Source organism: Micromesistius poutassou, assembly GCF_964030765.1.
Source record: "Micromesistius poutassou genome assembly, chromosome: 20".
NCBI lineage: Eukaryota > Metazoa > Chordata > Actinopteri > Gadiformes > Gadidae > Micromesistius > Micromesistius poutassou.
Window position 1 is genome coordinate 5,957,624 of NC_140290.1, and position 21,529 is coordinate 5,979,152.

The window sequence follows — 21,529 nt, forward strand, 5'->3', positions numbered from 1 at the left end:
AGGGCTTTAACTGGCGTGCATTATCATTATACAAAGTTCAATGTACGAGTTTCAGATATATTCCTTGTGGGGGGTGTTTGGCTCTTGTTGTGCTTGTCCTAGATTGCTGATAAGGACAGTGTTAACTATGTTTTTGGAAGCGTGGCTGGGGGATTGGGGTAATGGTTCGGATGAGTTTGCCAGTGACTCATGCTGTTACACCATGCTACGCAAAACTGTTGCCCGGCACCTTTTACAGTCTTACAGTCTCTCTCTCTCTCTCTCTCTCTCTCTCTCTCTCTCTCTCTCTCTCTCTCTCTCTCTCTCTGGTACTCTCTCATGCCCTCTCTGGATCTCTCTCTCCCTCTGTCCCTCTCTCTAGTTCTCTCCCATGCTCTCTCTGGTTCTCTCTCGCTCTCTTTCCCTCTGTGTTTCTGTCTGTCTGTCTGTCTGTCTGTCTGTCTGTCTGTCTCTGTCACTGTCACTGTCACTGTCTGTCTGTCCCCCCCCCCCCCCTCTCTCTCTCTCTCTCTCTCTCTCTCTCTCTCTCTCTCTCTCTCTCTCTCTATGTCTATCTCTATCTCTATCTCTGGCTCTGGCTCTCACTGTCTGTTTCTCTCTCTACATCTTTGTCTCTCTTAATAGCTCAATAGCTTTACCCTCCCCATCACATATCCCTCTCTTTCACTGTCTCTCTCAGCTTATTGTCATGCACACACACACACACACACACACACACACACACACACACACACACACACACACACACGCGCACACAGATTAATATCACCCCCTCCAGACGTCATTGTGTAAGCCCATAGCAAACCATGCCCTTGTTTTAAATATCGCTCCTGTTCTGCCTAATTCACCCGGTTACATAAGACACACAATTATACAACCAACTCACCACGTTCCTGGAGCTCGGCGCTGCAGCGCAGGCCCGGGGCAGGGGGGGTGTATTATCTGGAGAAGGAATAAGCCACCAGTGATTTTAATAAAGCATGAGGGTTAAAGTAAAAAAAAAATAATGACAGGAAATTAATGTTGTATTATTGATGGCGGTCAGTGCCGGTGCGTTGGTGGGTGTAGCAAGAGGGTATCTGGGTATAGAAGAGGGATTTGTGTGCCTGTGCGTGTGTTTGTGCGTGTGTGTGCGTGTGTGTGTGTGTGTGTGTGTGTGTGTGTGTGTGTGTGTGCCTAGACCAAAAGAAAGTCTGACCGGCCAGCCATTGTAAACGCTGCTTTTATGGACACGAGACATGTCCCAACATGTAATTGCCTAGTTTGGGACGGGGGCACTTGTGTTGGGGAGGGGGGGGGGGGGATTCACTGCATGACCGGCCATGCAGAGACCTGCGCCACTCCATCTGAGTCAAGTGGTGCCCGGAAGATTCCAGGACATGTCCTGTCTCTCTCTCTCTCTCTGTCTCTCTCTCTCTCTCTCTCTCTCTCTCTCTGTGTCTCTGTCTCTGTCGCTGTCGCAGACACACACACACACACACACACACACACACACACACACACACACACACACACACACATTGAGCGCGTTGACCTCATCGGTAAATGCGGGCCACTTGTTATTTGAAGAACAGCCCAACTTAACTTTGCATCCCATATGGCTGTGGACCAGTATCCAGCCCCCCCTCCGTCCCTAGCACTGACATACCAACGGCTTCACGCTAATTCCTCAACATATCCTAACCCCCCCCCCCCCACCCTCCACCACGCTGCACACAATAGCCCCTCCATAGGGACTCATGGGGGGGGGGGAAACAAGCCCGGCGTGTTTGAAGTGAAGAACGGCGAGTACTGTACGTTCGGAGCGCTCGCAGTTTGGCTCCTGCTGCCCAGTGTGCACAAGGGTCACTTATTACCCAACCCAAAGAGTCCTGCTCCTCCTCCTCCTCCTCCTCCTCCTCCTCAGATTAAAAAGCTCCCCAACTCCTTGGTGCTGTGTGTGTGTGTGTGTGTGCGTGCGTGTGTGTGTGTGTGTGTGTGTGTGTGTGTGTGTGTGTGTGTTTTGCCTCCTTTTTTTATACACATGCCTGTGAGCCTCATGCCGCTCACTCACAACAGAACCCGGCATTCCAGAGAACATGTGACCCCCGCCCCCCCCTCCCTCTCTCTCTCTCTCTCTCCCTCTCTCGTCCTCTCTCTCTCTCTCTCTCTCTCTCTCTCTCTCTCTCTCTCTCTCTCTCTCTCTCTCTCTCTCTCTCTCTCTCCCTCTACTACCCTAGACCACTCTTGGACACGTGACTGTCCGGTCTTGCTGGCTCGTTCGCTTGCTGGAGTGCATCCAACTGGCCGACATGGAAAATGGCTGAAGAGATTGAGGGAGGAGAAAAAAAACAGGCGGTTTTAGCGCTGTAAGTGTCAGTAACACCTGATGTGTTTTTATATCAATCTCACTTGTGGAATTGCCATATTGCATTTCAATGCTTTCGTCAATAGAAAAAGTACCACAAGCAGAGAAGAGAAGGCCAGATGGCAGTGATATGTGAAATCACAGTGATAATAGCCAACACCAAGTCTGGCCCACTCAATCCACAAAGGTCACCATGTTGAAAAGGTGTCTGAAACATCATATTTGCGCCCATGTGGCCCAACAGTATCATCATCATTAGTTGTAATGATGGGGTTAAAGCAGTCAGATGTTGTTCCCTGTAGTGTTTCAAGTGGGCACAGTGTTTCATTGATTTTGTAGTATATCATTGTCTTTCATAGTAGGTCCTAGTATCTAGGTCCTAGTAAGTATTTTATATTATCTCACAGTATTACATAGTAATACCATAGTAGGTCATGGTATTTCATCGTTCATAGTATAACAAAGTATTACAAATGACATGAATATTATTTCATATTATTCATAGTATTCAATAGTACCTACTAGTGTTTCATGGTATCCGATAGTATCAAGTAGTACATCATAGTATTACAGAGCACTCACCCTGTGGAACAAACATGTTGGGATGCAGAAATCCTCACCTTGCCTGGATCCCCTTCCCCATCCCCCTTCCACCAAGCCAGCTGTGCTGTTACAGCTGGGCCATGGGTGGGGGGGGGGGGATGGGTCTGCTTGTGTGTGTGTGTGTGTGAGTGGGTGGGGAGGGGGAGGGGGGTCAGTGTGTCATGGTCAGTCCAATCAGATAACACTAACTCCCTCAAGAAAAAAAAAAAAAGCGAGAAAGGACATGTGTCCGTAGTGTCCCTCCTCTCCCCTTGCGGTCTAGGTGGACAAGAGGACCGCTGTGGTTCCAGGAGACCTTGTCCTGATCCCCAGCCCGCCAAGGACACCCAGATGGAGATGCATGGGGCCTGGGGGTCCGTCTCCGTCAGCCTTGTAATATCCCGTGAACGAAAGGCTCCCCTACACTCTTACAGTGAACGATGATGTCAGGCGTATACATAGATCTATACACCATAGATATAGAGATATATTTTTATGCGCAAAGACCATCCTATTGTTGTCTTTGTCCTTGCCACCTCCGTCTCCATCAAGGGCGGTCAGGAGTGTATGCGTTTGTGTGTGTGTGTGTGTGTGTGTGTGAGAGGATGGGGTCGTGGAGGGTGCGTTTGATTCATGGTTTCCTCGGTATGGGTGCTCCAGAGAGTGCACCCCAGCTGTTCTTGAGCCACAGTCGACACCGGGCCATATTGGCGGAGGAGATGGGAGGGTGTGGGGGGGTGAGGGCGGGGGGGGGTAATGTAATTAACCAGCGAATGGGAGGCCGAGATGGAGAGATGAGCCTGCAGTATTTGGCATGGCAGTGGGTCAGAGGAGGAGGTGGTGGCGGTGTTACTGGTATCTCACAGAAGCTGGAGCTCCCACTGAACGCCTTGTATATCTGGCTGCAGAAATGTCATCCACTCTCTTAGGCGCAATTAGACAAGATAAAAGTCAGCAAGTCAGCCTTTTGGGACGGCCATATATTTAAATATTTATCTTTTTAGTGGTGACGCCGTGACTCAGGGGTAATGTATCAACAAGAAACGCGTGCACCTCCTCCGCGCACAATAGTGTTTTATGACATCTCGGCCTGTGTATTTGAACAGCCCTCAGCTCGCACACATTGTTTCTTGAAGCTGAGAGAGAGAGAGAGAGAGAGAGAGAGAGAGAGAGAGAGGAGATAGCGAGGGATGAGAGAGAGAGAGAGAGACACTGAGCAGAGGATAAGAGAGGTTAAACATAGAGATTCATTATCACTGTGGTGTGAGCCGAGCACATCACCCCCTCCCCCGTTGGTGGCCGCGGCCCTGGTTCAGTACTGTGAACTAAAACACTTGCATGTCAAAGACAATCAAGGAAAAACCGGCTCCCAGCCCTCACACTGTTTAACCCTTTAGTCACTCCAGGGTTACTATTCCACTCAGACAAGCCTCCGTCTTTACTCTATTACATAATTTGGAATATCTGTCTTTCCAAAAAGTGGGTGTGGATGGACGTGTTGTATTATTATTATATAACACACACACACACACACACACACATGTGACATTCTTGATGAATGACGTCAGGAGGATATTCGATTTTGTTGTTTACAAAGACGAGAGAATTCCTGGACAGGCATGTGTGGCGTATGCAATTGCTGCACATATTTATTGGAACGACACCAGGCTACATTAGTTTAACGAGAATCAGTATGCAGCATTCCCATTAACATTACATCAACAACCCCCATTACCATAGACAAGAAGGGAAAGTTACACCACCAGGCCTACCAGTGAGAACAACAGCCTCCTTATAGAAAATAATAATATCGGTTGAGCAACTCTATCCCGACAACACGATAAACAAACATAACGCTGTGACTTGGAGACGGGCTAGTCCGCCCGCTGGTTGCTCCTCCATAATAAGGAGGAAATGGCTTGAGGCGAACGGGGCAGCAGGAGCCCTTCTGTGGGAGTTTAATTCAATCTCGGCGTTGGACAGAAGTGAATTAAAACGCTCTCATTATGCTCCGTGTTCCAGAGGGGAGGCTAAATGGCGACGCTAACATGTGGGATTTGGGTACTTCAGCACAGCGAGGCTGTGGAGCGAAACATCTACGTTTATATAGGGAGCCGAGCCCTGCCAAAAGCTATGCGTCTCTGAGTCAGCTCTCTGTCACCCGCCAACATATTTGTTTACTTTAATTTGCTGCACTCTCTTCTCACCCACACAGTGTGACTGGTGGTGGACCCCACTGTAGACGAGGATAGTGGATGCAATAACAAAACCGGTGTACATTGCATCCTTCTGTTTAAATTGTACTGCCCAAGCAGTACCAGAACGCGGTGTTCCTAAAAAAAAACAGCAACACATCAAATCATATCACCAAATAAAGCCAATCATAGAGTTAGAGTTATGACCAAGCATCTTTGACTTCTTCTAAACCTGCCAAAGCTATTGGTGTAAAGAGGATAACATAGCAACCTGTAACTTCCCAACACAGGGCCTGGAGTGAAAACGGAACGACTAGAGTCGCAGTAAAAGTTTCCTTGCAACACGAGCGCCATCTGCTGACATAGAAACGCATGGCACAATCATGACCATAAAACGAAACGGTCCATAGAGATAAATAAAAAAGAGAGATGGTGTCAAGATGGCGGTTTCCATTACGTGGGGCACTTGTATCTCAAAGCGCAGCGGGAGAGTTCGCTGTCTCCATCACTGTCTGCGGGGCGCTACGCGGGTGAAGCGCGTGCATGCCGCAACACACCACGCACAGTACACGCCACGCAGTCTTTGCGTTGAGGGTTGTCCCCTCACGCCATTTTGTTCCCGTCCCTGGGAGTGGAGAATGGGCAGGACTGCGCGCCTCTACACATAGCCCTCGCTCTCTCCTATTTATTTCTATGGTTCGGGCCCACGTGTGTAGTCAATGTGGATGCATCGTAGCAATTGGTCTACCGTTGGTCATATACATCTAAATATAACACGTGTGAACTCGTTGCTGTTCGCAGAATTAAAGTAGTGACTCTGGAAGCAGTTATTTGGTGAGTTTCAATAGTATATTGATAGAAAAAGGATTTGTTGTGCTTGTTAGCCAGGGATACTGAGGACACAATGTGCTTTGTCAACAATAGGATACACATTTCCGCCAAAAGCATCGCACTATTAGTATCTTCATTCGATGTAGTATTAGTTGTATGACTTACTTACTATTGGAGTCGATGGTTAAGTTGTATTGATTGCACTCACTGCTACATGTGTTCGCTTGCCTTGTGTATTAAGATCTAACATCTTAACATCTGTAGCCTATTATTCGACTTTTTAAATTACCCAGCCTCGATTTGCAACCCGTTATTCTAAATCGACCTAAATGACTAAAATAATCAAAAACGTATCGATTCCATGTGACATTGTTGTGGTCAAACAAAAACCCATGTGATACACTACTTCGGTCAGATAAAGAGAAGGACGTCACTGTGTTATTGAAACGAGCATAATTTCGAAAGTATCAATTGCATGGTGCCCTATAGAACAGCCCACGAGGTATCCATACTATACTATTGTGTATTTAAGGGTTTCCATTTACTTTTCTTCTCCACATGCTAGACTACAGAGTGCTACGATGAAGTACATCCTGGTGACCGGTGGGGTCATCTCTGGCATCGGTAAAGGAATCATCGCCAGCAGTGTGGGCACGATCCTCAAGTCCTGCGGCCTGCATGTGACCGCCATCAAGATCGACCCGTACATCAACATAGACGCTGGCACCTTCTCCCCATACGAACACGGTGAGCACCAAATGAAACCCCCTTTCTCCCCCCAGTAAACGCATGTTATCAACGTTTGTTTTGTGACTGGTTGTAAGCGTGGGGCGGTCCTGGTAAATGGTAAGTGGCCACTCAAAGCGCTGTAGAGTATTGCACCACCTGCTCTGAGCCACATGCCGCCCGTTGTTCCCGCAGGTGAGGTGTTTGTACTGGACGACGGGGGCGAGGTGGACCTGGATCTGGGCAACTACGAGCGCTTCCTGGACATCCGGCTGACCCGGGACAACAACCTGACCACCGGCAAGATCTACCAGTCGGTCATCAACAAGGAGCGCAAGGGCGACTACCTGGGCAAGACCGTGCAGGGTAATCCAGCTCCATGGCGGTTGTATTGATGTGGGGGTGGAGGGAGGGAAATGTAGCAGTGTATTTGCACCAAAAAATAAAATGGCATTCTTTATGGTACCCTCATGTAGTGGCAGGGGGGAATAGGGCTCTGTTATGGTGTTGAAATGAAGGTCTTCCCTTCCTAACTGTCTTTGTTGCCCTCTCCACACAGTGGTGCCACACATCACAGATGCCATCCAGGAATGGGTGATGAAACAGGCCAGGGTGCCTGTGGACGACGACGAGGTGGAGCCTCAAGTCTGTGTGATAGAGGTAAGAGACCGGGCCGACCTCGTTCATAAATACAGAGAAGCACAACGAAAGCATCCACAAGGGGACGTATGCTTCATACTGTTAAGTCCATGGGGATTGTGAACCGTTTTCATGTAGCAAGAAGCGTGACGTTAACATACGCAGAGGTATCTTGTCAACAATGGCTGGAGGTGGTGGGTGTTTTATCACAATGGGCTCACCCTTGAAGTGATTGTGGTCGTTGCGTGGGAAGTAACCCTGTGATTCCTGGTGTTTGTGACGGCTCGCAGCTGGGAGGGACCGTTGGAGACATCGAGAGCATGCCCTTCATCGAAGCCTTCAGACAGTTCCAGTTCAAGGTGAAGAGGGAGAACTTCTGTAACATCCACGTCAGCCTCATACCACAGGTAAGGTATATTATTGTCATGTTTGTATACACCACCGCAGGCCATAGCCATATATATATGTCTATATTATTTATGTCTATATGAAATGCATATAAAATCAGTGTTGGCCCCTTGTAAATAGCTATCAGTCCATTGTGGTTTTGAGTTTGCATATATGTGCCTGACCTCTGATTGGCTGTACATTTCCCAGCCCAGTACGACCGGGGAGCAGAAGACTAAACCCACACAGAACAGCGTCCGGGAGCTGAGGGGCCTGGGCCTGTCCCCTGATCTGGTACTTCCCCTTTAGCTTGTTTGATTGTTCATGTGATGTTGGGAATATTGTAGTAATATAATCTTACTGATGCAATAGAACACAGAAGTTAAGATGGTACTTCAATAATCCCAGTTGGAGAATATGGGTGTGATGGCAGATACTACAGAATATCTGTAGGAATGAAGTAGTAGAATTTAGAGTAGTAGAGTAAATCTGTAGAAAATAAGAGTAAAAACGACCATAATATAATCCATAATAAGTTTGATTCTAATTATTTTCCTAGATCATGTGCCGCTGTGCGAACGCTCTGGACAACGCAGTCAAAGAGAAGATATCCATGTTTTGCCACGTGGAGCCCGAACAGGTACACACACACGCACACTATGCCCCATGAACTCCGCGGTAGAAGCGAGGCTCCAGAGGTTGAGACGAGGTCCTGTGTTCCTCTCCAGGTGATCTGCGTGCACGACGTCTCGTCCATCTACAAGGTGCCCCTGCTGCTGGAGGACCAGGGCGTGGTGGGCTACTTCAGCCGCCGGTTGGACATGCCCATAGAGGGGCGGCCTCGGAAAATGCTGGCCAAGTGGAAGGAGATGTCCAACAGGTGGGTGGTGAAAAGCGTGGCGGAGAAGTTGTCTTTTTATCGATTGAGGTGTCGTTCCTCTTGGATGCCCTCACCGAGCAATACGAGATACGAGAGTGTGGGAAGGTATGCCATAATTTCACAGAAACAGAGTGTGGATGAAATGGACAAGGTGGGATTTATGGAATGTTTTGGGTTCCTTATTTTAACGGCGGTGCCAAAGTCGGGGTGAAAGTACGCCGTTTTGCTGGAGGCCGCCATGTTTGGGTTTTCGGCCTTAAGGTCATCCCTGAGTGCCTGAATTGGTTGACTTAGTTGCCTTTCATTAAGGATGATCAATGATGAAGTACAAATGGAGGAAGTGGTGTGCTGGTCCTCTATCCTTCCTGCAGCATGGGCCTCATTTTAATTATTCATTTTAATGCACTTCACTGAGCACTGGTGTGGTCTAGTCACGCCACACAATTATTTATACTTCGTCAACTTTTGGTATTGATGGATTAATCCACATTGTTTTACTTTACACAAATGTTATAATGATAAAATAGGGTTCTACAATCGGTCTCCTTTATATGGCGCTCTGCAACTTTGGCGAAGGTTTTTCATCTAGCCTACTTCTGGCTAGCATCCCATTCTCATCCAGTAAAGGACATTTATGATGTGACTGCACTTGTGAAGCTCCTCTCCTCGGTCGTCTATTCATGTTGCTGAGTGTGTGTGTGTTGCTTTTCTCCAGGTCTGACAGACTCCTAGAGCACTGCTCCATCGCGCTGGTCGGGAAGTACACCAAGTTCTCCGACTCGTACGCCTCCGTGATCAAAGCTCTGGAGCACTCAGCGCTAGCCATTAGCCACAAGCTTGACGTCAAGGTACAATAGTGCAAAGTTATCCCCTTGTTCTCTGTGTTGGTAATACAATCGCTTTAAACATTTTTTCGGAGATAAGATTGTGATTTCAGATGCGCTTGCATCATAAATCCAAAACGACTGGCATTGAAACGACCTTTCTTGAGTTCCGTCTTCTTATCAAGCCCAAGAAAATTGACTCAAACTTCTTATCTATTGGAATCTTACAACCCTTAATCCTGGAATAATTAATTACGGGTGGTAATTAAATCTGCTGTAGTAAATCTCTTTTTGCCATCAAGGAAGCAAGTACTCAAACACTATGTTAAGTGAAGTTTGATGAACATCCACATCTGATGAAAGTCACTCGAGTCATGGCTATTCATTCATAATTTGGTTAAAATATATATATATTACATTTCTGAACATATCCAGAATTTGTGTCTCATCTGACATTCTTGTGCTTTGAGTTATTTCTATATTTAAAGGCCAAATGTGCCTAGCCGCACAGTGTCGGCCCTGAACCATACACATCCTCACACGCATGTCTCCCCACGGCCCCCAGTACGTGGACTCGGCTGATCTGGAGCCAGGCATGCTCCAGGAGGACCCGGTGAGGTACCACGAAGCCTGGCAGAAACTCTGCAGCGCTGAGTAAGTTGCCACCCCGTGGGTGGGAAGCCCTCCATATCTGACCTTGGTACAGTTCGTCTGGTGTAGTGCGGTGGAATAACACACGCTCTGCATCCGCAGTGGCATCCTGGTCCCTGGGGGATTCGGAGTCCGGGGAACGGAGGGCAAGATCTGCGCCATCAACTGGGCTCGCAAGCAGAAGAAGCCCTTCCTCGGTACGCCAGACTCACCAGTAACACAAAGCACTGTTTGTTTTTTTTAATTATTTAATGTGATGTTGAATTCAGTAACGGCAAGCCTACCCATCCCTGTGTCTTTAGGGGTGTGCCTTGGAATGCAGTTGGCCGTTTGTGAATTTGCCAGGAATATTCTTGACTGGGAAGGTAACACCACCTCTTCCACACCACCATCGATTATAATGGGATGCCTTGTTGCACCGGGCTTATGCTAATGAGAACCACTCAACCAATGAAAGCAAAGAGTATGGGACCGTTTTATTGTTTTATTGATAGATTTTGCTTTCCTACTGGTAGTGAATTGAGTGACGTTAATGTAATGTGTGGCACACTGCCTGGTTTTACCAATCAAGCAGAACAATAAGTACGTTGCTGGATCCCTGACAGCCATTGCATTACTATAACTACATGAGGTCAGCTCTGACAGTGCTGATGATTGGAGGGGTTCCCTTTTTTTGGGCTATGTTAATCATATTCATACTACAGTGATTTTTACTTCTGCACCATCCTAGATGCCAACTCCACGGAATTTGCCCCAGAATCTAAACATCCTGTGGTAAGACTACATAGCTGTAGATGCAAAGAAAAAATGACAGCCTTTTTGTTATTTTTTGCTTTAATGTTTATATATTTGTAATCTCTAGGTGATTGACATGCCAGAACACAATCCTGGGCAAATGGGCGGGACCATGAGGCTAGGGAAAAGACGGACCATTTTCAAGACGAACAACAGTGTATTACGTAAGCAGAAACCACTCCACCTGTTAACTCTTTGGAGCACTTCCTCCCCCATCTCCCCGGCTGTGCTTACACTGCTTGCTATCTTTCAGGAAAACTTTACGGAGACGTGGAATATGTAGATGAGAGACACAGACACCGTTTTGAGGTTTGTTTTATCAGTCTGCATTATTTCATTATTGAATGATGGGAAGCCGGGCGACTGTCAGTTTGTCTGCACACTGAGCATCACCTGCCTCTCCCCACCAGGTCAACCCCGAGCTGATAGGTCACTTTGAGGAGAAGGGGCTTCACTTCGTAGGCCAAGACGTGGAAGGAGAACGAATGGAGGTCATAGAGCTGGATGGTACGCTTGCAAAGAACCACTTCTGGGATCAAATACGTGAACGTGATGCATAGATGGTCGACTAAACGGCTCTCTCGATTCTAGATCATCCATACTTTGTGGGCGTTCAGTACCACCCCGAGTTCACCTCCCGCCCCATCAAGCCCTCCCCCCCCTACTTTGGTCTGCTGTTGGCCGCCGCTGGTAAGCTGCAGAGCTTTGTCCAGAAAGGCTGCCGTCTATCTCCAAGGTAACGTCAACGTCTTATCCTGGCAATTATTTCGCAAAAAAAAACACATTTTTTTGGGTTGGTACGTTTTGAATTTTGTGACTGAACTCTCAACATGCATTATCTATGCAGCAATTAACTATGCCAATTTTTGTGCACATAGTGTAGATTCTTAAAGGTTGTATCAGCGACTCTAGGCTGAAACATAAATGACCACATTCGTCTGATTTCCTCACGATCCGCTAGCTGCCCGCCCCATAAGCAGGCCGTCAAAAAAATGCGTCTCTGTAGGCAGCCTACGCTCCGAGATCGTACAGATACAAATGGTACTACCAACCACTCAAAACCAAAATAAATAGTATTCCAACCAATCAGGGGGTGGGTTTTGCGCTGCGTTCATGATAGTGTTTACCGGATGCACGAAACGGAGGGGCGAGCTGGCTCTGGTTGTTTGGGATCTCGCTTCAAATACAGACAAACGTGACGTCACCCAACATCGCTGATACAACCTTTAAGCAATCAATTAGTGATGAGGGTGGGTCTGGGTATATTGTATTATCTACACCACTAACCCTGGCTCTTTGTTACAGGGACACATACAGTGATAGGAGTGGGAACAGCTCCCCTGACTCAGAGATATCAGAATTAAAAATGCCATCTATTTCACAAGACTAACATCTCCACCAGGTAAATGAGAATCTCTTTGCCTTGTTAAATACCTTTTTTGTAAGTTGAAAGGTTGTTGTACCTAAAAGATCTAAATGCTACCATGCCTGCTTATTTCTAGTCTTGAACATGAGGAAGAATCCCATGATCTGGACTAGGATGCCACTTCCAAGCTCCCAGACCGTGACCAAAGTGGATGAAATGTGTTTGTTCCATGAACATTGCTCTAGACCAATGACTTGGGTAACCGGCAACATCTGAACCAAGCTTGTCCTAATGGAATGACATATGTAAATATTCCTGTGAGGTCAAATTTCATTGTTTCATTTCCACATTAAAATAGCTTTTTATATTAATCTGCATCAAAGTGTTTATTGCCAGTATAAGTACATTGTTACATCTTTAAAGGAATGACAAGCTTAATTTATCTTGTTCAAGCCATCCATTTTGTATACACTTTAATTATAAGGACTGAACATTAGAGCCCAATGGTAGGTGATGTGCACTCAAGTGCCATTACAAGCAATGATGCAATGTCAGACACCCTGCCTACCTGTTCCAAGAACTGAAACCCATGCGAGTGCATTGTCAGTAGATACAGCCTGGCATTGCAACTGATAAATCAGTCCAGCTTCTTTGCATATGGGTATTTCATAATGCACTCCACACTAGAGTCCTTGAAGGATTCCCATGCTAATGGCCTTGGCTGAAGTTATTGTAAATCATGTCATTTTGTTCTGGCATAGTTTCTGGAAAGTGAAGCAAAGATGAATACTCTACAAGAAATGTTTTAGGTTCATTCATTTATTGAAAAAAAAATGGCATCCTCTTTGAAAAGTAATCTTCAACAATGTTACGCCTCTACTTGGTCCAAGTCCTTCCAAGCAGGTAACCTTCCAGACCTAAAAATAGAAAGTTTGCATTAGTGTGGTTTAGAATTTCTCAGCTAAAGCAAATATTTTAATTTAGCGATCTCAGTCCCATATCCGCTAGATTCATCCAACAGTCTCTAGTAAACTGACTCATCATTGATCAGCTTCAAATTCCAAATGGACAATCTTGAAGAGTTAACACACTATACAAAGCAACTTCAAAAGGACCACTCGGTCCTTCCACAGGATTGCAATAGTGTTATCCCCAAGGTTGGCCCTCAAGTGTGACATCAGCCTACCTTTAAGTCTAAGCACATCCTGCATCAGCATCTTGATCCAGCCGCCAGCTCAATCTGCATCATGCCTATGAAGACAATTACATTAATACCAGACACTGAAAAGATAAATGCTTTAGTTAAGCAGTTTTGGTGCCAATAAAGGACCATGGCAGGCAATAACTACCCATTGATAATGCAGGCAATTTTGAGGACCATAGACTACATAGCAAGATCCGGTCCAGGGGTTAGCATGTTGCTTCCCTTTAGACGCGAGACTGAGGAAGTGTAGAATTACCTCATCTCTTATCGAAGCATGTCGCAAAGGAACAGCCATTAGACTTCACCTGGCCCCTAAGAAATAAATGCATTGTTAGTTTACAGTGTCAAAAGTTTGAAAAGGTAGTTGCTCTTGATGGATGCGGCTCAGTTAATAATAACTCATAATTGAGGTTTTTTAACCTCTCAGTGAGGGCAAGTTTGTAATCATAGCCAGGCTTATTGATATGCATATGTGCCAGGATATCTCACCTGCTAGTCATTTAGTCAGCTTCTCCATCTTGTCTCCTCATTGCAAGAGCTGTAGGACAATTATTTTTGATTAGGTTCACAATTTAGGCCATTACCTTGATGTTACTCATATTGTTGCAATGTTCTTCCTTGATGCTGAAGACAGCCATTTATAAACTGCACAGCAATCATTGAAAGAGTTTATATTGGCATCCTCTTGACCACCAAGTGCTACATAAGCACAAGGCAGTTCAGTAGGAGCCTGCATAAAAACAAAATTGAACGCTACAAACTTAAACTCACCTTCAATATACCATTTTGAGTCATGACAACCCATCAATGCCCCATCGTTGCAGGCAGGCCACCTGAAGAGAGCAGAGTTTCAAGTTAGGATTTGAAACAAAGTTTGAGCTTGATAAGACTACAACTAATACTTTAGTAGTGGCTCAGAAATAAAATAACTCATAATCAAGACGAATCTTTCAGTGAGGGCAAGTTAGTCATCACAGCCAGCTTAGTGAACACCATGCGTTAGACATTACCTGCAGTCTATGGTCTTCTCTGCAAGTCCTACGCATCTTTGCAGCACACATCTGATCGAAAGAAAAGCAAAATTGTTAGGTTAAGCAAATCTTAACGATTAGTGGCGCAAAATATATATACACCAACAGCAAGACGAAACTTCAGTTTCGTTTAGTGGGCTAAATGGTTAATATCCTTTCCCTTAATGTTGCTATCACAGTTATTTGGTAACTGAACAGCGACCGTCGGTGAAAGTGATGCTTTTGGCCGCCTGTTGACCGCCCTGTGCTACAATAAGCACGAGCGGCTTCGATAGGTGCCTGTTGACCCACTGGTCGCTAAACGAGTACCGAGACGATCCATCAAGAGGAGCAGAATGGCGGAGCACTAACCGGTCATCAGAACCACTACTCAACTTCATGCGCAAACTGAAGTTCGGAAGACATTTTAAGTTGCTTTGCATGAAAGAGTCCGCTTAAAAAAAATAAAGGTTAGCATATGCTAATGCTAAATGCCCACTTACCAAGCCTTACAATTATAACACATCGGATTGAGTCTAAATCTAAAACAAAAAGTCCGACCGGTTGAACAGTATTCAGACGTTAACAGCAAGTCTAATTTACGTTACCGAGAATAGTAACTTATGTGCTGTAGCTACTGGGCCTTACCACGTGTCTTTAACCACGTGCCTTTTCTGGCATTCCGGGTTTTACTTAACATGTACAATTAACATGTTTAGGTTGTATTACGAGATAACAGTAGGATCAAGTGGCCAAAAACAAGTGGAAGTTGTCATATTACAGGCCAAACCTATAAAATGTAAGATAATACCCATGCACATTCCCATGCTAATCGTTGCAGATTACCACCTTCGTAGCATTAACTACCAAACTATTAAGAAAAGTAATAGCACTTTCACAACAATTGTACAAGATAGATCCAAAGTTGCTTACCGTAGGAGAACTGGAACCGAAGAGACTCGTTGTCGGTCCGGATGCGTTTATATACTGCTGCGCATTTCTTCACTCCTCTGATTGGCCCATATATTTTTCACATGTTGAAGTGCATGATGGGATATGAAGTTCAGGTCGTCATTCAGTGTAGCGCTATTGTGGGTCGATTTGAGGTGATGACAATCTAGTTATACCGAATACATAAAAATGTTTCATATACATATACATACTATTTTATTCAAGTTAGGCCTACTCAAACGAAACACGAACATTCTGTGTTATTTAACGAAACTCGACCGCTCCTGCAGTGACCTATTTCAGAACCATGGAGAGCCCAGGGTTTCAGCGCTTGTTGATCAGTAACGTTAAGACATGAAAGCTTTTGATTTCAGTTCTCTAGCTATTTATTTCCCTCCCCCCATAGCCCTACGTCTTAAAATACCAACAGGGCTTTTTCCCCCCGACGTATCATTATTGTTGCAGATTAATAGTTTTACTTGTAGTCCGTAAATCTGTCACATGATTGCAGCATCAGCCCGCTCCGGTACCCAAAGCTGGGGCTACAGTTCACCGTCCTTACCAGAGGGAAAGTGGTAGCATTCAGTGGCTTCATGTAAACACAGTGCGTGCGGGGCTTTGTTTCAGTCTCACTGGGGTACGTTGTTCTAGTCATGCAATGGATATTTTGTGGCAATATCAGTTTAGGATCATTTTACTGGGCGACTCCACGGTAGGGAAGTCGTCGTTGCTGAAGCGCTTCACGGACGGGATATACAGCGATGTAGCGGATCCCACAGTCGGTGTCGATTTTTACGCTCGATCGCTTGATATTGAACCAGGGATTAAAATCAAACTTCAGCTTTGGGATACGGCTGGACAGGAACGATTCAGGTAAGATAGAGTACATATTTATTTAGTGCACGTATCAATGCATTGATTCATGCAACAATAAATTACACGCATCGCTGGCGCGTCCAGCATAGCCGACGAATAAAGGCCTCCTTGGTTGGCTGTAGACTGCTTCAAAATGACCCATATAATGTGGTCTATGTTTTTGTAGCTTGTATTCCTTATTAGGCATTTACATCTTTCTACACAGGTAAGGTGGCCAATAATGAGATCAACATAATTTGCGTGACAGTCTGACCTATTTCAGGATGTAAACAATCTTACAAATCGGGTCGCATCGTCTCATTAATTTACGGATGATAGCAAACCTCATATCAGTGATGTTTGCTTCCTTGGGCCCCATACATTTTTCAAGGCAGCTGTTGATACAATAACCGAGATAACGTTGAAAAATAACTGTCTGATGTAACCACGGAGCTTTGCAATACATCATCAAAAGCATCACTGAGGATTCTGTCTCATAGGCCTGTCTACATTCATAAAACAGTCCTCGTCTAGAAATGCAGCCTTTAGATCTGCTATTTCCCTTTCGAGATTGTTCTTCTCTGTACTATCTGTACTGCCCTAGATTTAGTCTTCTTTCAGACTGAATGGGTCATCCCTGAAAAGCGTTTGCCTTGACTTCTACTTCTAATAGTTTTGCAGTGTGACAGGTTTTCTCTCTTCAAGTGTAGATCCGCTTTTTAGATCCCCATTTTCCTTTCAAGCACAAGCTTCTATGCTTGCCAGGCTGGTAATACCCTGCAGTCTGCAACAGGTCCGACCCAGGGGCGTTGCTAGACATAAAGCTTGACTGGGACTCCCAATTACTTAATCAAACTAACTTGCTTGCACTATTACTTCTGCTGCCATACTGCTGCTGCTGCAACAATTTTTGACAAACAAATTATGACCATTCTGGCTCTCATGCGGACACCAACTCTGAGTTGGGTTTAATCTTTTTAAATTATTAAGCTGCATTGTCTGTTATTCCAGTTATCAGTGGTCAATCACTTGACTGTGAATCGACTTGCAACACAGCAAAACAGTGAAGCCTGTCATGTCCAATCGGCCCCCTCAGACAAGTGCGGCGCCCTCTCAGCACTCTGAACGACCGGCACCCAAGGTGACCCACTTTGGGTCCCGTCAAATTATCAGCCCTCCATCCTGATTTGTGTTTAGCGTGCTGATAGACAGATCACTGCGTCCAGTGTGCAACCAAAGTGTGTTTCAAAGTCAACCCTGCATATAAACCCCCCCCCCATGCTGCTGGACCATCACTCACACACAGCTTCCCCCGTTTTTTCCAACCCCAAACAGGTCCATCACCACCTCCTACTACCGCAACTCAGTGGGCGGCCTGCTGGTGTTCGACCTCACCAACCGCAAGACCTTCGAGCACGTGCGGGAGTGGCACAAGGAGGTGAGCGAGCACATCCTGCCCCACCACATGGTCTTCATCCTGATCGGCCACAAGAGCGACCTGGCCTCGGACCGCAAGGTGAGCCGCGACGAGGCCGAGCGGCTGGCGGGCGACCTGGGCATCCGCTACGTGGAGACCTCGGCCAAGTGCAACGTCAACGTGGACCGCGCCTTCGAGCTGCTGACGCGGGACATCTACGAGCTGATGAAGATGGGCGAGATCGTGACGCGGGACGGCTGGGACGGCGTGAAGAGTGGCCTCACCGCCAAGGTGCTCTACCCCAGCGAGGACGACGACGGGGTAGAGCTGGCCGCCGCCACCGCCGAGAGGGGCTGCAATTGCTGACCGCGTCCCCCGGCCAGATGGGGCGCCGTGCCGTTCCCTCCACCACCACTACCGCCACCGCCACCGCCACACCCCGCCCCACCAACCTCACCCTGTTTGTATCCCAAATATCCTTGTTTCAAACTCATCACCCCTTATCTTCCAATAGAGGAAGCAAGTCCCCTTCATTCAAACTCACGCACACACACACACACACACACACACACACACACACACACACACACGCACACACACACACACGCACACACACACACACACAGACATCTTGGTGTCTCTGCAATAGTCCCGCCAGATACTACCTACTCTGAGGCCCTCCATCTTATTATGTGCACTGCTTTTATTTTTGATAACTGTGAATGTATTTATTCTTTTTTTTGATGAGGACGAGGTGGGCGGGGCCAGTCATCACATCCTGATGGGCATCCAATAGAGTGTCTCTTCACGTGTGTGTCTTGTTAACCAATCTGGTATGACAGTGAGCCAGACAGCTCTTGCTTTGCACTGGTTAGAATTGTAAGACCTAGTGTAGCCTTGACCCCATTGGACACAAATGGTGTTAACGGACTACGATAAAGGCACTATTGTGGGTTTCTGAATAGTTGAGTTCCATTCGTCCAAGGCTTTGTCTACATATTCTATCGACCGTACATAATGAGTAAGAATAAGAAAATTATTATATGCCAGTCTAAAAGGTTAAATAGATACAGATATTTGATGGTGCGCACGTACAGACATAGTGCACGTAAAGACACTAAATGTCACCGTGATGAGTTTGATGTGATCGTCTCGCTTCTGTAAAACTGTTGCGTGCACTCTTGCCAAAAAGGACTGAAACCTTTAACGATATTTGTGAATAGATCAGGTCATGTTTTGTAAAACATAATTATATTATTTCTAGTGGAAGTATATGTTGATGTAGATTGTTGTTAGGCCGTAGCTAGTTGCCACTACGCATTTGTTACGTTATGATGTCTCATCATCAGGGGATACAAGATGTACAATAGAAATCGACTAGTTTCTCCACCTCCCGTGGCAAATCTCCATCTATAAGGGCAAAGCTATAGTGACTGGCTCCTTACGTCAGTTCTCGTAGACTTCACAAGGGTTTAGCGTTTGTGAGCATTCTGTTGACTTTACCCAGCGTTAATGCTGTGCTACAGGAAACAGAGAATAGAGGCAAGGCCTAAGTAGTTAGCGACCTACCCCAAAATGTTTGGTGCGACATTCTTCCACTGTATAGTTGGTAAACTGTGGTGGCGATCCAGGCTGTGCCGTGTAGTCAAATAGTTCACTCTTTACTGACGTAGCCACCTCACATCAGTGTATCTATACCTTTTAACATATTAAATCAATAAATGTGCTTCTGGGCCATGTATATCAGGTCATAATGCGTTGCTTCCAATTACAATAACATATGTAGAGCTTTGGGAGATTAACACAAGACCACATATAAAGACATGGTACTCTGTTGTAAGGTTTTGCTCATTTAATATTATACAATAATCGGCTACTAATATGCTGCCATATATACAATGGCTGAAAGGTCTGCTCTTCTCCTCTAATCTAGTCTTTGACCAGCAGGCCAATAGAAACACACGTGGTTACAGTACACAGTGGGAGACGGAAAATACAGCTTTTATCTGATGCTTTGACTTATTATTATTATCATCATTTTTATTATTATCATATTAAGGTATCATTTGTTGGTTGAACATGGCTAATGAACCCAAAAAAGCCTTTTCCAGCATAATTTCCCCCTTTATAGATGAAATGATTCACCTCTCTCCTATTCTTCCCCTACATGTGTCAGTGTGACTATGCTGCTAACAGTATGCATCCTATTTTGTAGATTGCTTAATAAAGTGAGTAGGTCAGAGAGCCAATGTGTGATGCAACTCTTAGTGTGGATACATGATAAGGTTCACTTAGCCTACCACTGGTTTATTGGGAGACAATCATGTATCAACCTTTCATTTTCCAACTCATGTTTTGACATTTGATGTATGGACTCTATGTGTATTTAATTAGGTATTTATGTCTTTCTTTGAGATGCCCATACTAATTTTGTGTATAAGTTGACTTTTCTAACATTTGAAATATGTGAAACATTTGAAACAATGTCAAAGATTCACTGTGTTTGTCTGTGTTTTGTTTAGTATTCTTTGTGAATGGTGTGTTACCGCCTGGTCTATGTTATTTTCAATGGTAATATATGGCTGTGCCGTTGCTTGACTTCCTCCCTGTGATATGCCTTCCATCCACAGCATGATATGCTAAGCCAAAACCCGAGTCCACTGTCGGATTATGTTAAAACAGAGGAAGATAATTCATTTGTTATTTGCTGTAAAGGCAGCGGTCAAAGATTATGATTATGAAGTCTTAAAATCGGAGGTCTTAATCTTAATGTTGTTGCAAAACGTTGTGGCTACAATACTACTGATGTAATATTGGTGGTGATGATTACCAATACCCCTACAGCCCTAACACATTTAATCTCCTTGATCCCTGATTTAGACATGACATTCCACCGTTGGCTACGTGGAATTGCCCAACTTCTGAAACGTTAGGGATTATCAAAATATCTAAGGGCATTCTTTACTGCAAGACTATGATTTTTCTCATTATTAGTGACACATTTCACCGTTTTGTTGAATAAATGTGATTTATTTTAAACTTTGAGGAATATCTGCCTTTTGTACTTATGGTTGTATTGATTTGTAAAAAAAAAAAAAAACAACGAACATATTTCTTGGGTTCTGGCGCCCTCTTTTGATAAGGAATAGTATGACCCTCATCCCGCATAAATACCTACATATGAAAACTTGTGTTAAATGATTCAATAAAATATAATGTTACAGTTTAATATAAAGGTATATATAGCCTGTGTTTAAGACAACCAGACCAAATTCCAATTACTATAATAGTAATATATTAGTAGTACGACCATTGATTGGTAACCAGACGTCGGATTGGTCTCTCTATTTACCCACAAGGCCTTGCAGCAGACAAATACGAATCTAGTTCATTTAAAATCTATCTGTTGTCAATTGCTATCGTTGATGTCTTAAACGTTGACATTATTCAACTATGAACAAATCCTGAGGCATGAAGAATGATATATTTTTTTAAAACCCTGACTCTAGATGATGTGCTCTCCCCATGGTCTGGCGGCTCAGGCCCTACTTTAGTAAAAAGGGCTTCTGCTGTGAATGGCACAGGGAGGGTGGGGGCAAACCACCCTCCTTGCGGAATCGATATCAAGAGATTTCGGAAGCACAATTTTTTCAAACCGGGGCTGCTAGTGATCGTTATCCTGGCGCCCCAAGAAACTGTGAAAAAAAATAAAATAAACTCGATTCGAGGTACGCTACACGTCCCTACGTACTAAACTGAACATGCTGTAAGAATCGGTTTGCGTGACTATGTAGCGGAGACGGTAGCTCAGACCAGTAACGGCAACACGTTGCGCTCGTGCAACGGATTGATATTGCCAATATTTCCCA

At 45.2% G+C, this 21,529-nt stretch overlaps 2 protein-coding genes, 1 long non-coding RNA gene and 3 other non-coding genes across 6 annotated transcripts; 3 read left to right on the forward strand and 3 right to left on the reverse strand.

Annotated features, from left to right (window-relative positions):
- The first annotated feature begins 5,824 nt into the window (after nucleotides 1-5,824).
- ctps1a (CTP synthase 1a) lies at nucleotides 5,825-12,575 on the forward strand. The gene is made up of 19 exons (XM_084485182.1): nucleotides 5,825-5,958; nucleotides 6,521-6,702; nucleotides 6,877-7,047; nucleotides 7,241-7,341; nucleotides 7,611-7,727; nucleotides 7,918-8,001; nucleotides 8,267-8,347; nucleotides 8,436-8,587; nucleotides 9,303-9,435; nucleotides 9,977-10,065; nucleotides 10,165-10,259; nucleotides 10,365-10,427; nucleotides 10,793-10,836; nucleotides 10,925-11,021; nucleotides 11,111-11,166; nucleotides 11,268-11,364; nucleotides 11,449-11,593; nucleotides 12,163-12,259; nucleotides 12,360-12,575. Exons 2-18 carry the CDS (start codon nucleotides 6,537-6,539, stop codon nucleotides 12,245-12,247), a joined length of 1,776 nt encoding a protein of 591 aa, XP_084341308.1. The 5' UTR covers nucleotides 5,825-5,958; nucleotides 6,521-6,536; the 3' UTR covers nucleotides 12,248-12,259; nucleotides 12,360-12,575.
- Nucleotides 12,576-13,026: 451 nt separating this feature from the next.
- Nucleotides 13,027-15,394, reverse strand: LOC311364949. The gene is made up of 7 exons (XR_014639322.1): nucleotides 15,371-15,394; nucleotides 14,438-14,488; nucleotides 14,199-14,260; nucleotides 13,917-13,965; nucleotides 13,684-13,739; nucleotides 13,410-13,474; nucleotides 13,027-13,140 (listed from the first exon to the last, which is right to left on the reverse strand). It is a non-coding gene; the product is annotated as an uncharacterized lncRNA (long non-coding RNA).
- On the reverse strand, nucleotides 14,034-14,161 carry LOC311365629 (small nucleolar RNA SNORA16B/SNORA16A family). The gene has a single exon (XR_014639459.1). It is a non-coding gene; the product is annotated as a small nucleolar RNA SNORA16B/SNORA16A family (small nucleolar RNA).
- On the reverse strand, nucleotides 14,606-14,741 carry LOC311365627 (small nucleolar RNA SNORA16B/SNORA16A family). The gene has a single exon (XR_014639458.1). It is a non-coding gene; the product is annotated as a small nucleolar RNA SNORA16B/SNORA16A family (small nucleolar RNA).
- Nucleotides 15,395-16,046: 652 nt separating the features above from the next.
- Nucleotides 16,047-18,060, forward strand: rab42a (RAB42, member RAS oncogene family a; the record flags this gene model as incomplete). The annotated part of the gene is made up of 2 exons (XM_084484595.1): nucleotides 16,047-16,261; nucleotides 17,579-18,060. The coding sequence occupies 2 exons, from the start codon at nucleotides 16,047-16,049 to the stop codon at nucleotides 18,024-18,026; spliced, it is 663 nt and encodes a 220-aa protein (XP_084340721.1). The 3' UTR covers nucleotides 18,027-18,060.
- Nucleotides 18,061-21,215: 3,155 nt separating this feature from the next.
- LOC311365645 (U11 spliceosomal RNA) lies at nucleotides 21,216-21,350 on the forward strand. The gene has a single exon (XR_014639474.1). It is a non-coding gene; the product is annotated as a U11 spliceosomal RNA (small nuclear RNA).
- The last annotated feature ends 179 nt before the right edge of the window (nucleotides 21,351-21,529 follow it).